General features: G+C 49.1%; 1 protein-coding gene across 1 annotated transcript; it reads right to left on the bottom strand.

The window, feature by feature from the left end:
- Positions 1 to 415: 415 nt before the first annotated feature.
- Positions 416 to 6,677, bottom strand: Srsf9 (serine and arginine rich splicing factor 9). Its single transcript, XM_052755117.1, has 4 exons — positions 6,451 to 6,677; positions 3,113 to 3,273; positions 1,418 to 1,590; positions 416 to 910 (listed from the first exon to the last, which is right to left on the bottom strand). The coding sequence occupies exons 1-4, from the start codon at positions 6,636 to 6,638 to the stop codon at positions 767 to 769; spliced, it is 666 nt and encodes a 221-aa protein (XP_052611077.1). The 5' UTR covers positions 6,639 to 6,677; the 3' UTR covers positions 416 to 766.
- Positions 6,678 to 15,020: the final 8,343 nt, after the last annotated feature.

The raw sequence follows: 15,020 nt of genomic DNA, 5'->3' as shown, positions 1-15,020 counted from the left end.
TTGGTTAGAAATGGCTCAGTGGTTAAGAGAACTTCCTAAACTGGTGCCGTGGCACGTCTTTAAACCCAGCAGTCGGGAGGCAGAGGCAGGAGGATCTCTGTGAGTTTCAGGCTAGTCTAGTCTACGGAGTGAGATCCAGGACAGCCAGGGCTACACAGAGAAACCCTGTCTTGAGAACAAAAACAAAACAGAGCACTGCCTAGTCTCCTGTCTGATGGGAGTCAGGCTCCTAGCACCATGTCAACTCAGAGGGGCCCACAACCTCCTGTGACTCCAGTTCCAGGGGTCTGTACTGTCCTTCTGACCTCGGTGGGCACTAACACACGTGTGGTATACACATGCACATAAAAATCAATCTTAAAAAGTTAAAATGAAACCTATCCATGTGCTTACTCAAAGACAACCACACACCAACTACTAAACATTTAAAATATATTTCTCAACAAAATGGGCGACTCAGTCGTAACTGCTGACCTCCAGAGCACAGCAACCCACAAAGATGCAGCACTGACTTCTGTCCCATAACCAGGGGTGAAAAACATACAACCTGTCTCTGTACCAAAGCCACAACTTCTGTCTCTGCAGTCTAAAACAGTTCACTGCTAGTGTGGTGGCCCTGGCTGAAATTATGTATTTCCTTAGAAAAAAGAAAGAGAAATTAAAAAAATTTCCTAAGACGCTAAATTATCAATCTGGAATGTAGATTCTGAGCACAGAGCAGCTCAGCGCATCTAAAAAAAAATAGAGAAACTTCCCACCACCTTCCTCAGTAAGGCCTGAAAGGAGAGAAGTAGTGTGGCGAGCCCCTGCTTTGGTACGGAGAATCACGGCCCCTGGACCCAGACCGGGACCGTGAGTAGCCATAGCTGGTGCTTCTCTCAGGATAAACTCGGATGTAGGAAGTTTCACCCTGAAATTGGAACAAACAGAAAAGGGAAAAGTAAAGAATCAGAATAGTAAGCAAGGCCGACCTCTAACCTGGCTGTCTAAGATGCTGTAATGTTATTCAACTTTGACAATGTTATTTGGAGGTAGGTACCCTTACTCTCCCATTTCAAAAGGGAAGAAAATCAAGATAAACAAATGCATACTTCTCCCTGCTGTGACTTTGTGGGACTCAGGAATAGCAAACACTCCCTTTATTTAAAAAAAATTTTTTTGTATTTATATGTATTGGTATTTTGCTTGCATGTGTGTCTGTATGAGGGTGTCATACAGGTATCCTGGAACTGGAGTTACAGACAGTTGTGAGCTGCCATGTAGGTGCTGGAAGAGCAGCCAGTGCTCTGAACAGCTGAGCCATCTCTCCAACCCCTATACATAGATCTTTAATGGTACTGGGAAGTCATCCAATGGCAAAGGCCATGACCTGCTGCTACGATTGCTAAATCAGACTCACTAGAAAGTAAGAACCCACCTCATGAGAGCGGAATTTTGTGTCATCCAGTTTACGCAGAGCGTATTCCATGTCTTCTTTTCTCAGATATTCAACCATCCCCATTCCATCCTTTTGTACATCTGCATAACAGACATCCCCAGCTTCGCGCATGTGATCTTTCAGGTCCTGCCAGCTGCCTGATGGAGGAAGTCCTAGGCACAGAGAATGTAAGAGAAGAACCACATCCTTCAGCCACGCTAACTGCCCTGTTAAGAGCTAGCAATACCTATGGTGGTCTATACTCTGTGGATCACTTTATTCTTAAGGGTTCCCAAGTCACAAATCCTTATAAGGGGCACAAAACCAGAGAAATATACATAAGTACATATGGAAAACCACCATGAGCAGCTAGTCTAGGTTAACTGTCCAGAGACCAAAAGTTTCCCAACAAAGCATCCTGTCACAGGCTTACAACCTCTGAGAATTTACCACTCTGTCCTTCACAATCAATGTGGCACTCCCAAAACTGAGTTCCGTTTTTTTCATTATGAAATTTATTAGTACCAAGTATTTCTTGTGAACTTACTTTCCCGAGACTTGGGAATTTTGAAACAAACCAAGTGTAGCTGAGAGAACAGCACAACAAAAATCAAAGTTTGTTTTCCATTAGCGTGAACGGTTGACAGAGCACAGAGTACCTCGCAAGAGATCACCAACATTCCTCACTACAGTTGGGGAAAGTCACACTCAGACGCTAAGACTAGTTGGGAGTCATACAACCCTACCTGGTGTCATGAAAGGGAAATGTGCTCCTGCTCTCAAAGGCTGTGTTTACCGCTCACAGCTCAGGACTGCAGCCATTTCCTAATAGTTTTCTAAGCAGGATTTCAGAGCAGCATGGAGAGAAAAAAAGATAATGTATGACATCTTGAAGGAGGGAATAGAGTCCTAGGGTTAAAAAATTACAAAGGGATACAAGATAGACAGATACCATCACTCACGCACTACTGTGATCGTGGGGCATTCACACTTTAAAAGGCGCCAGGCTCAATACATTTCATTCCACTAGGGCCCCCAAACTCCCTGTAATGTGCAGAAGGCCCCGGGTCTTAACACTGCATTGATATTTCAAAGACATAAACTTCTGAGCTTAACATTTCACCCATCATTCGTTGACACCAGTTACAAATGCTCTATGCTTTCCAATACAATCCCCAAGATTCCTAGTTGTTTGAATCTGGCCCCTGTGACGTCTATAAAGCCAGATATCAAGGAACATTCCCAAAGAAAAACATTTTTAGAATTCTAGATCAAAGGTTCTGATATCATCTCGTCCTCTCACCAATAAGAAACCACTTTATAAGAAACATGTTTATCAGGCAGTGGTGGTACACCCCTTTAATCCCAGCTCGGGAGGCAGAGGCAGGTGGGTCTCTGGGAGGCTAGCCTGGTCGACATAGTGAGTTCCAGGACAGTCAAAACTACATAGGGACCTTGTGTGAATGAACAAACAAAACAGAAACAAGTTTCTGTACCACACGGCCATATTACTTGTACAGTTTCATTTGTACAGTACCTGCCTCCCTGAAAACCTGGAGCAAAGCTTTAGACTGTCCCTGTGCACTGGCTACTAAAAAGCCGACATATACCACATACTGACAGCTGGTGTTCCTTAGCGGCCAGACTCTGAGGTAGCACACACGCACCATCTCATTCAGTGTGGTGAGAACATACCTGACACCAGAACTCGGAAGTCAGATCGTCTTGTAGGAGGCCCATTCCTTGCACCACGGGGCCACCCACCCCGACCTCCGTAAGTCCTGGGGAATTCCACACGAAGTCGACACTGGCCATAATCATAACCGTTTCTTCCATAAATTGCATCCTCAGCATCTCTGCAAAGAAAAGCTTGAAATTAGTGCTGCCCAATAGGCTGAATGACTTCCCAGTGAAGGCATGAGTAATTAAGAGGGGAAATCGGCCTGAGGGAATAGGAGGACGGACACCAAACAAAATCTTGATGGACTTCTACTATAGTTGAGGGCATTTTCACATTACTCATAAGCTTTACAGCTGGGCCAGTAAGAGGGCTCAGCTGTGGCATGCACACATTCTCAAGTACAAAATCCTTACTCAGAAACTGAAAAAATTAAACTATACAGTTAATGAAGGGGGTTGAGTATGAGTGAAAAATGTGATATGTGTGTGTGAAGACATCATAACAAAACTCATAATTCTGAAGGCGCATACTGAAAAAAGACTACAGTAGTCAAGCACATGGTATTCTAAGGATGAAAAGTGGGGAGACAGTCGGGGTGATAGTGCACGTCTTTAATCCCAGCCCTCGGGAGGCAGAGACAGTGGATCTCAGTGAGTTCAAGGCCAGTCTGATCCACAAAGTGAGTTCCAGAACACCCAGGGCTACACAGAGAAACTCTGTCTCAAAAAAATAAACAAAAAAACAATTGTTGACGGATAATTGATTCTCAACCTGTGAGTTAGACTCCTTAGACAAACTTCTGTCTCCAAAAATATTTACATTATGATTCATAACAGTAGCAAAATTACAGTTATGAAGTAGCAATGAAAATAATTTTATGGGGGCTGGAGCGATGGCTCAGAGGTTAAGAGCATTGACTGCTCTTCCAGAGGTCCTGAGTTCGACTCCCAGCACCCACATGGTGGCTCACAACCATCTGTAATGGGATCTGATGCCCTCTTCTGGCGTGCAGGCATACATGCAGGCAGAACACTATATGCATAAATAAATAAATCTTTTTTAAAAAAAAGAAAATAATTTTATGGTTGGGGTCAGCACAACATGAGGAACTGTATTAAAGGGTCACAGTGTTAGGAAGGTTGAGAACCTCTGCTCTACAGGTTTATCCTACATTAAGCCCTGTAATAGTCTTCCAAAAGGCCTAACGACATAAAGCTTATAGGGGAGGCACATTAAAAAGTTTAAAAAGGTAATGGTGGTGCCTTTAATCCCAGCACTGGGGAGGCAGAGGCAGGTGGATCTCTGTGAGTTTGAGGCCAGCCTGGTCTACAAATGGGGTTCCAGGACAGCCAGAGCTGTTACACAGAGAAAACTCTGTATTCAAAACAAAACAAAAAGTTTAAAAAGGCCAGGTGTGGTGGTACACACCCTTACTCCCAACACTGGGGAGGCTGAGGCAGGAAATTCTGAGACCAGCCTGGTATACAAAAAAGACTGTCTCAAAAAGTCAATACAAATATAAATGAGAGACAAATGTGCATCTGAGGATGCTGGTCCCAGCTCCCACATGGTGGTTCACAACCATCAGTAACTCCAGTTCCAGGGCATCCAACAATTTCTTCTGACTTCCTCGGACAACAGGCATGCATGTGGAGCAGATACATACAGGTAACGCTATGTAAATAAATCTTTTTAAAAAGATAAGTGAGGGCTGGGTACGATGACTCACATCTTTAATACCAGCAATGGGAGCCAGAGGCAGGCAGATGTCTGAGTTTGAGGCCAACGTGATCTACCAAAGTTTCAGGCCAGTCAGAACTATAGGGTAAGACCCTGTCTAAAGCAAACAACAACAACAAAAAGGCATCAAGGAATACATGCAGGACAGCACTGACTGCCAGAATGTATTTCTAACGGAGCCTGGGAAGGGGCAGGCATATAAAGGATTAAAATCGAATTTGTATGTGAAGTCCTTGAGTTAAACTTTTCATACCTCTAAATTGAGAAATAAGTCTATTTCAGTGGGTTATCAAAAGGACTAAGATGCTAATATTTTAAGTGCTTTGTTTGAAATTTCTCAATTAGAGCAGAATATAATTCTTCTGTTAAGACTAAAGGAAAAACATGACCATGTAACAACACACCGTACCTGTTAAGTCATGACAGGAGGTTCAGATTCTACCTGGATCCGTTAGGAAACATCAAGTGTTAGCCCCTTACCAAACTCTTGCATTAACCAACCCGAAATTTCCTCATCTGTGAAATACGGTCAACAATATCCGCCTCATGGGTTGTTGGAAATGCCAACTGCACAGCATGGCACTCGACACAGAGTAACTTCAAAATACACAATGGCACTGTTATCTAGTTAAATAAGAGTCCTAACTTTCTCACGTTCGTATGTAAAAATGCTTCAGTCTACTTTGGAGGCAAAAGGCAAGACACTTAGGAATAAGCTCTGTTAGTCTTCAACCCTCGAAGTCCAGGGTACTTCTCCTGGCAATCCGTATCTCCAACCCAGGCCGGCCGACGGCGGGTAGGCAGGCAGAGATGAAGCCTTCCTCCCAAGGATGCTGAGAAGACAGGAACAGGCCCTTATTGACCCTCCCAGTGACGTGACCACTGTAGCGCACTGAAAAGTTCCTGGGCTAACGTCTGCAAAACCACAGCCCCCCGAGCGCGGATTTGGGGACCTAGCTTTTCCTCCACGCTGGTACCGGTAACTGCTGGCGGGCCTCCCCCATCAGAGGGGAGTGAAATCACAGCCGCCGCCGCCTCCTCCCTCCCCCGCTGCTCTAATCCGATTCTTTTTACAAGGCTCGGCGGGGAGCCCGGGTGGGGATCGGTTGCAGACACCCCTTCACAGCCGCCCAAGGCAACCTGTCCCCGCCGTCTCTTCTCCCGCAACGGCGAGGGCCCCGGACCCGGGGGCGGGGTGGGCGACCGCCTACTCCGCCAAGTCCTCTGCAGAGCCGGTTCGGGAACCCCAGGCTTCAAAGCCCCGGGCCGCTTCCCCTTGGGGGGATGCTCTCCCGTTAGAGGGTGCCTTCCCGGCCTCGAGGGCAAGAGCGCTGGTTTCTACCCTCCTCGAGGCAAGTCTGCCGGGTTCGGGCCCTCCGGAGCCCATCTGGGGTTTTTAACACTAACGAAGGAAGTGACAACCGGGGACGCTCGAGGAAAAGACGTCGCGGCCGCCGCCGCCGCCGCCTCCAGCACGGGGGGGTGGGTGGGGGGGGTGCCGCGAGGGGTCGGCGCGGCGGGGAGGGGGAAGGGAGGGCGCCGGGGGAAGGGGAGGGGAGGGCCGGGCCGGGCGCCAGCCTGCTGCAGGAGGGCGAGCCGCGGGGGTCCTCACCGCGGGTCCTCGAAGCGTACGAAGGCGAAGGGCACGAGGCCGTGCCGGTTCTTGATCTCGATCTCGCGGATGCGGCCGTACTTGTAAAACAGGTCCTCCAGGTCCTTCTCCCGCACGTCGGTCGGAAGGTTCCCCACGTAGATGCGGCCGTCGCCCTCGCCGCCGCGCTCGTCCGCCCAGCCCGACATCCGCACCGCCCCGCCGCCGCCGCGGGCCCGCCGCAGCCCACGTCCCGCCGCCGCCGCCGCCGCCGCCGCCGCCGCCGCCCTCGCCCTCTGCCCGGATCCCCGCCGCAGCTCCCCCGCGGGCTCCGAGGCGCTCAGCCGCGCTGCATTGTGGGAAGGCAGCGCGGAAAGCCGTGGGGTCGGAGGAGACTAAAGGGATCTTAAAGGGGAAGCGGGCGCGAGCTGCGCGTGCGCGCGGGCCCCCCCCCCCCCCCCCCCCCGGTGCCCCTAGAGGTGCCAGTGGGGCGTCGCGGGAGCGAGTCTCTCGCCGCGGGGCTCGCTCTGGAGCGCCGCCTAGGCTCGCAGGGGCTTCGGGCACACCCACCGAGCCCAGCTGGGCGCGTGGCTGTCATTCTACGAGCCCCGGCGCCTTGACCCCACACAAGTCCGCAGACTGCCCCCCGCGCTGGGCTGGCGTGGCCCCCAGGCTCAGGTCAGCAGCCCCTTGGCTTAGACCTGGGGTGTCAGCCCGAGGTGGTGGCCAGAGCTTGGTGGTCGAGCTTATGGAGAGCCGAGCAAGGTGGTGCACGCCATTCATTCCAGCGCTCCGTGTGGGGGCAGAGGCAGGAGGAGAACTGTGAGTTCGAGACCAGCCTGGTCTATACAGAAAGTTCCAGGTCAGCCAAAGCTCTTTTTGCAACCCTGTCTCAAGGGGGGGGGGGGAGGAAGAATTTGTGGAGAATAAGAGTGTAAAAGACTCTCTAATACTAACATTTCATAATATCACCAAAACCATCACTGTAGAGTTTGGCTCTTTGTGCGTTCTGGGCTACAATGGTGAGTTTGAGAACAACCTCAATAAATAAAACAAAGCTGTGAGTGGCGGTACATTCCGGTACTCTCACACTCGGAACGCTGAAGTGAGAGACTCGAAAATTCTAGGCTAGCCTGGGCTACATACTGAGAGCCTGCCTTGGAAAACTGTCCAGACCTAGACGGCTGGAGGGATCTGATCAGGTAAAGGTAGCAGAGTGTCAGCTGTCACTCCAGTGAGTGTGTTCACTGAGCCCTTGTCTCAGCTGTTGTTCCCGTAGTCACATTTTGGGGATCCTGGTAACTGGAGGCTGAGGTTCAAGCATTGAGTGTTAGGAGTCTAGCCTGGGCTACACCATAAAACAATAATATCTCCTAAACACAACCCTTAAATTATGTATGTTTATGTTTATCTTGTATTCTGTACAATTAAAAAAAAAAGTTCTGGGGGCTGGAGAGATGGCTCAGTGGTTAAGAGCACTGACTGCTCTTGCAGAGGACCCGGGTTCGATTCCCAGCACCCACATAGCAGCTCATAACTGTCTGTAGCTCCAATTTCAGGGGATCTGGCACCTTCCCAGACAGACATGAAGGCAAAATACCAATGCACATAAAATAAAAATAAATTTGAAAAAAAAAGTTCTGGATGCCGGGCAATGGATGGTGCATGCCTTTAGTCCCAGCACTCAGGAGGCTAAAAGGTGGATCTTTGAGTTCAGCCTAGTCTACACAGTGAGTTCCAGGACAGCCAGAGATGCACAAAGGAACCTTGTCTCGAAAAACCAAAAAAAATAATTAATTGAAAAATGAAAACTTCTGGGCTGGAGACTTGGCGGGTGGAGGCGCCTGCTGCCAAGTCTACCAGTTTGAGTTTGATCCCTAGGCCCCACATGGTGGAAGGAGAGGACCAACCAGTTGTCTCCTGACCTACACATGGGCACTGAGGCAATCACACATCCACACACATAAACACACTAAGAGACATTACAAGTGAAAGAAGAAGACTATCCTAAAGCTGTTTCCAGGAGGAGATACTAGCTGTAGACCTGAAGGACAGGGAGGAATTAGCCAGGAAGGTCATCAGCAGGTGTGGAGGAAAAGGCAGCTGGGGCTGAGACGCCACAAGCCAATCACGGGATTCGGAATTTGGGTTCTGCCAAGGGCACTGCCATTAAACATGTGTGTATGTGTGTGCACGTGTGTGCATGCACATGGAGAGCGAGGTTGAAGTTGGGTGTCTTCTTCAGTCTGCATCTGTCATGTGTTTTGAGACAGGGTCTCTCACTGAACCTGGAGCTCATTGATCTGTGCACACTAGCTGGCCAGTAAGCTCTTTCCACCCTCATCTCCCAGTGCTGGGACTCAAACCCAGGTTCTCTGCAAGAGCAGCCAGTGCTCTTAACCACTGAGCCACCTCCCCAGCCCCACAGGTTTTTGTTTGGTTTTGTTCTTTAATACTAGGATTGTTTTAACACTAGGGATTGAACTTAGGGCCTTGTACGTGCTAGACAAGTGCTTGGCCACTCTACTATACCAACAACCCTCTTTGTTTTTATTTTTACAAGTATTTATTTTGTGGTGAGAGGGTCACGTGTGCGCATGAGGTCAGAGGACAACTTCAGGTAGTTGATTCTCTCCTTCTACCACATAGGTCCCAAAGATCAAACTCAGGCCATCAGCCTTGGCAGCAAGCACCTTGGCCCTTGCTGAATCATTTTTTTCTGGACCCCCCTGGCCATTATTTCCTTTTTTGTTTGTTTGTTTTTTGAGAGACAGGGTTTCTCTGTGCAGTTTTGGTGCCTTTCCTGGAACTCACTCTGTAGCCCAGGCTGGCCTCGAACTCACAGAGATCCGCCTGCCTCTGCCTCCGGAGTGCTGGGATTAAAGGCGTGCGCCACCACCGCCCGGCCCATCATTTACTTTTTATTTTGAGACAATGTCTCACTAAGTTGCTCAGGCTACCCTAGAACCTGGGACCCTCCCATGTCAGCCTCCCAAGAAGCTGGAATGATGACCTGTGACACCATGACTGGCCAAGAGGGCTCAAAGACAGGAAATGGTCGGACTTGGAAATGGCCCAGGGTATTGAGGGCTGCTGAAGGAAAAGTCTGGGATCAGGCTCCTGGCTTGGAGAATGTGTTGGTCAGTGGTGTCATTGCAAGGAAGAACTGGTCTGCAGAAAAAGGAGCTAGTCTGAGAGGCATGGATGATGTGGAATTCGGGAACATGGAGGACATAAGAAAGGAAAGCTAGAAAGCAGAAGGATTGTAGGCGATGTGTGCCCTCTAACTGAAGACAGAATTCTATAACAGGACCTAATGACAGTGGATAGGCGTTCCTGAGATGATTCAGGCAGACTGTCCTTCATGCAGGGAATTTATGGAAGCATCAGGTGTGGTGGCACAGGCCTGTAATCCCAGCCCTTGGGAGGTAGAGGCAGGAGGATCAGGAATTCTGAGTTACTCTAAGTTATGTAGTGAGTTGAAATGTAGCTTGGTTTATGTGAGACCCTGTCTCAAGAAACAACAGACAACAAATTCTGTGTGTGTGTGTGTGTGTGTGTGTGTGTGTGTGTGTGTGTGTGTGTGAAAGTTTGATCAATATTCATCTTTGATGTATTATAATGATAATAAGAAAGGTGCTATGGTTGAGGCACAAGCCTATAATCCCTGCACTCAGGATGCTAAAGCAAGAAGATCTCTAACTTGAGGCCAACATAGCCAATTCCAGGCCCACTGAGACCTAGTCTGAATAAAACAAAACAAAACAAAAAACAAATGGTTGGTGGATGTAGCTAAGCTGGTAGAGCATTTGCATGCAGGAACCCAGGTTCGGTCCCTAACACGGCATTAACTAGGTGTGGTAGCACACTCCTGCCGTCCCAGCATGTGGCAGGATTCAAAGTCATGCTCAGCTAAGTAGCTAGTTGGAGCCCAGTTCAGGATACATGAGATCCTGTCTCCAAACAAACAGGGCTGGGGAGGCCGCCCAAGTGAGTAAAGTGCTTGCCACAAAAGCCTGACCCGACCCGAGCTGAGATTCCCCCCCAGGGACCCATGAACAAGCCAGGTAGAGAATCCCTGGAGCTTGCTGAGCTGCCAATCTTAACCAACTAACTGATGAGCTCTTGTCTCAAAAAAAAAAAAAAAAAAAAAAAACCTGACGGAGGACCTAGGGAGGTAGCTGAGCGTATCTAGCCTATCCGAGGTCCTGGGCGTAAGCCCAGCACCACAGAAACCAGATGTGGTGTCTCAAACCTGTCATCTCTGGAGACAGGGACAGGGTGACCAGAGGTTTAAGGTCATCCTCCAGGCCAGGCTGGCCCATGTGATCCCCTGGAGAGAGAAGGGTGCACTCAGGTGCACACATGCACACACACACAAAACACACACACACACACACACACACACACACACACACACACACACACGCCACACATTAGATACCAATGGGCTTGTCCTCAGATTGAGACATTTCTTGACCTTCACAGACTGTGAGGAGTTAAATGTACTGAGCTGGGCATAATGTTGAGTGACTATAATCAGTATTTAGGAAGCTGAGGCAAGAGGAGCTTGTGTTTGAAGCCAGCCTGGAGTACATACTGAGATCCTACCTTAATAAACCAATGGGTGCCCTTCCCACAGCAAGCCATTTTCTATCAGAAAGTAAGTCGGGCAGTGTCCAATTAAATAAAACAAAACAAAAAGCCATGTCTTCAAACCTGTTCACCTGGTTATTTTTTTTCTCCTTTCCCTGTGACATCAGTCCCCTCTGGCATCTCAGTGAAATGTTTCCTTCTGTGTGAAGCTCAGTCATGAACTTCTCTCAGCAGGCAGAAGGGGGAGTGGTATAAGGAGACAGTCAGTAGGAGAATGAGTCATCTTGGAGAAATGGGCCTTGGCTGGCATGGGAGCTGTGGGCTGGGTCACTGGAATGTGTTACTGGTCATGGCAGCCTGGAGCTTGCTGTCTGTCATGTGCCAGTATATTGGTGAGCTGCGTCTGGGACTCCAGCTTGGTGCCAGAGCCCTTGCCCAGCACGCACGAAGTCCCCGGGTTTGATTCAGGAAGAAGGACGTGGAAGAGTTGATTTCTGGAGAGCTCCATACTAATGAGCCATGAACCACGCAGGGCTGGGGGGCTGGGAAGAACCAGCAGCTAAATTAGGAGATTTAGAGAGCGTTAGGAATGGGGGAGCAGAGAATTTGAGGGATGCAAGTGCCAAGTGTGGGAGGACCAGAAGACAGAAGGGAAAGAAAATTCAAGAAGGTTTTCGGTCTGTTGTGAACATAATTCTCCTCTGCTGTTTTCTAAAGAGACAGCAGAAAAAGAATTTTAACATGGTTTTCAATGATTACGGGATAATGAAGGACCTGCTGTTTCTTTGGCGGTGGTCAAACAGGTGGGAAGAGGAGAGCCTGGGTTGATCGGAGGTTATTTAAAGCCCTGAATTTGCAGCAGCTGTCCCCTTGTTTTTGCTAAGTTGTTACAAGTAGACAGAGTCCTCAGTCATTATTTAATTTGAGACAAGGTCTCTCTATGTCTCCTTGGCTGGCCTGGAATTCACCCTGTAGACCAGACTGGCTCGTCACACAGAGACCTGCTGGCCTCTGCCTCCGGAGTGCATGGGTCACCACACCTGACTTGTATTTACTTTTTCACACAGAGACTCCATGGAACTCATTACATAGATCAGATACAGACAGTCTATAGCCATGGCTTCACTTACAGAGATCCATCTGCCTCCCAAGGACTGGGGTTTAAAGGCGTGTGCCACCGTGCTTCGTCTTTTATTTATTTTAAGTTGTGTTTATTATTTAAATAACAAACACATGGCGGTCAGAGGACAACTTCATGCAGATGGTTCTCCTTCCACCTCTACGTGGGTTCCGAGGATTGAACTCGTGCCGCCAGGCCGGTGCGGGGGGAGCCTCTGCAGCCCTCACCTGCCGAGCCATTCACTGGCTCAATTATTTATTTCTGACGCAGGTTCTCTTGTAACCCAGTCTGGCCTCCAACTCCATAGGTCCTCCAGGTTGAATTTGAACTCCTGGTCCCTCTGTCTTCACGGGATTTTACAGGCATGCGCCAGCGTGATTTATGCGGTGCTCGGGATTACCCAGGGCTTTGTGCCTACTGGGCAAGCACCCTGCCCACTGAGCTACCTCCCCAGCCCAGAACTCCACAATGATGGGAATGTTCCGGGCTCTGTACGGTAGTCACTAGTTTTTGGCATTTAAGGTGTCGCTGATACAGAGAAGCTGGCTCAGTTGTAGAGAGCTTGTCTCTGAGGGCTGAAGACCTGAGTTCAGGTCACCGGAACTCTCCCTATGGTGCTCTGGGGAGGTGCGGGTAGGAGGGTCCCTGGGGCTTGTCTGCCAGCCAGTCCAGCCTGTTGGTGAGCTCCAACGGAGAGCCCCTGCTTCAAAAAATAAAGTGGAGAATGACGGAGGAAGGCTGTCAATCTCCAGCCTCCGTGTGCACGGACACTCACACACGTGTGCACACACACACACACATGTGGCTACTGGTATTGAGAAACTGAGTTTTTGTATCATACCTAATTGTACTTAACTACTTTGAGGTTTTTATTTTACGGTTTTGTGTGTATAGGTGTTCTGTCTGCATGTATGCCCATGCCAGTGTCGAGGAGGTCAGAGGGCATTCTGGTCCTCTGGAACTGGAGTCACAGATGCTGGTGAGCTGCCACATGGGCGCTGGGAATGGAGCCCGGGGCCTCAGAAGAGCAGCCGGTGCTCTTCACCATGGAGTCATCTCTCCAGCACTGTTTGTTTTGGTGTGAAACAGGGCTCACTTTGTAGCCCAAGCTGGTAGATCATTAACCGAGGCTGGCTTTGAACTCCCTAGGGAGCTGAGAATGACCTTGGACTTCTAATCCTCCTGCCTTCAAAGTACTAGCGATCAGGCCTGTGCCACCATACCTGTTTATTCTGCAATGGGGATCAAAGTTGGGGCTTCGTGAGTGAATGCTCTACCCGGTGAGCTGCGTCCCCAGCTACTCTGAAGACTCTTTTAGAGGTACATTTTTGCTTCTCGGTGGTGGCGATGGCGGCAGTGGCGGCGGAGACAGGGGCACACCTTTAATCCCAGTACTGAGGCAGAGGCAGGCCCATCTCTGTGAGTTTGAGGCCAGCCTGGTCTACAGAACAAGTTCCAGAACAGCCAGGGCAACACAAAGGAACCCTGTCTTGAAAAACAAAATAATAATAATAATAATAATAATAATAATAATAATAATAGCAACAATATAGAAGTACATTTTAAAAATTAATTTATTGTGTGTTCATCTGTGGACAAGACATGGCTCGAATGTGGAAGTCAGAGGACAACTTGGGGTCCCTCCCCCAAGGGAGGGGGTCAAACTCAGATGGTCAGGCTTGGTGGCAGGTAGCTTTATACCAGCTGGGACATCTTGCTGGCCCCTCTCTTAAGATTATTATTTTTTTGTTTTTTTTTTTGTTTTTTTTTTTTTGGTTTTCCGAGACAGGGTTTCTCTGTGTAGTTTTGGAGCCTGTCCTGGATCTCGCTCGGTAGCCCAGGCTGGCCTCGAACTCACAGAGATCCGCCCGGCTCTGCCTCCCGAGTGCTGGGGTTAAAGGCGTGCGCCACCACCGCCCGGCTTTTAATTTGTGTGAAGATTATTTTAAAGAAAAAAAAAAAAGTTAACCCAAAGCCAAGCTTTTTGGAGACACACATGCATGCACCTGAACAGGAGAACATGGGAAAACACACACACACACACACACACGGGTGCCAGGGTCGGAGGGCAGGAACCTATGAACAGTGGCTGAATTGCCTTGTGTCTGGCTGAGACTCTCTGGCTAACTTTCCTCTTCTGCAAGCCCATGGCATGTGCAGGGCTGCTGTGAATGTCACACTGACAAACATTCCCTGGAGTGAGGCAGCCAGGGACCTAGGGTTTTTTTATTATTATTATTATTTATTCTGTCTTCCATAGTTTCAAGTTTCTCTTGCTATGGCGACATTACTTGGAGGTGTGGCAAATGCAGGCTTTTCTCCCCAGCATGCTGTGACCCCAGCTCCACGAGGCCAGTGTATGATTCTGGCATCTGGGACGTGAGTGGCTTCCCCCACCCCGGCCCGTTCGACATATGTTCATTCACTCAACATTTATTGAGCCACGGCATCACCTGCCTGGCTGGGTGCTGCGTGCTGGGGATACAGCAGTGACTAAGGCCTCATGTCTGTCCTCACCCCCTTCACAGACAACTAGAAAGTCAATTAGAGCAAACAGTCATCTCAAGAAACATGGGGTGTGTAGGTCTTCACCCTGGCTGCAGGGAAGTGATGACAGGGAAGGCTTCTCGGAGGGAGTGGCTTCTAAACGGAGACCAGAACAACCAGATGGTGTTAGGCAGGAAATGAAGGCAGAGGGAGAGTTCTCCAGATAGAAAATACACAGGAAGAAGGCTGAGACACGGAGGCTAGCCTGATGTCCGAGGATGCTAAACAGTTCCTGAGACGGAAGGGGGTGGGGGTGGGTGATAATCATGCTTGCTTAGAGACACATGTGATTTATGGTGAACTGCCCTAAGGTAAATGAGAACCCAGC

Source organism: Peromyscus californicus, unplaced genomic scaffold, assembly GCF_007827085.1.
Source record: "Peromyscus californicus insignis strain IS unplaced genomic scaffold, ASM782708v3 Scaffold_2__1_contigs__length_46816999, whole genome shotgun sequence".
Lineage (NCBI taxonomy): Eukaryota > Metazoa > Chordata > Mammalia > Rodentia > Cricetidae > Peromyscus > Peromyscus californicus.
Note: the sequence above shows the minus strand (reverse complement) of the source record. Positions and strands in the feature narration are given on the sequence as shown.

Excerpts from the sequence above, each read along its gene's own strand:
- Srsf9 (XM_052755117.1), bottom strand. The coding sequence starts at position 6,638 with ATGTCGGGCTGGGCGGACGAGCGCGGCGGCGAGGGCGACGGCCGCATC. Across the intron at positions 1,591-3,112 it reads CTTCCGAGTTCTGGTGTCAG|GACTTCCTCCATCAGGCAGC; the intron begins GTATGTTCTCAC and ends CTCTGTGCCTAG. Across the intron at positions 911-1,417 it reads CAAAATTCCGCTCTCATGAG|GGTGAAACTTCCTACATCCG; the intron begins GTGGGTTCTTAC and ends TTCCAATTTCAG.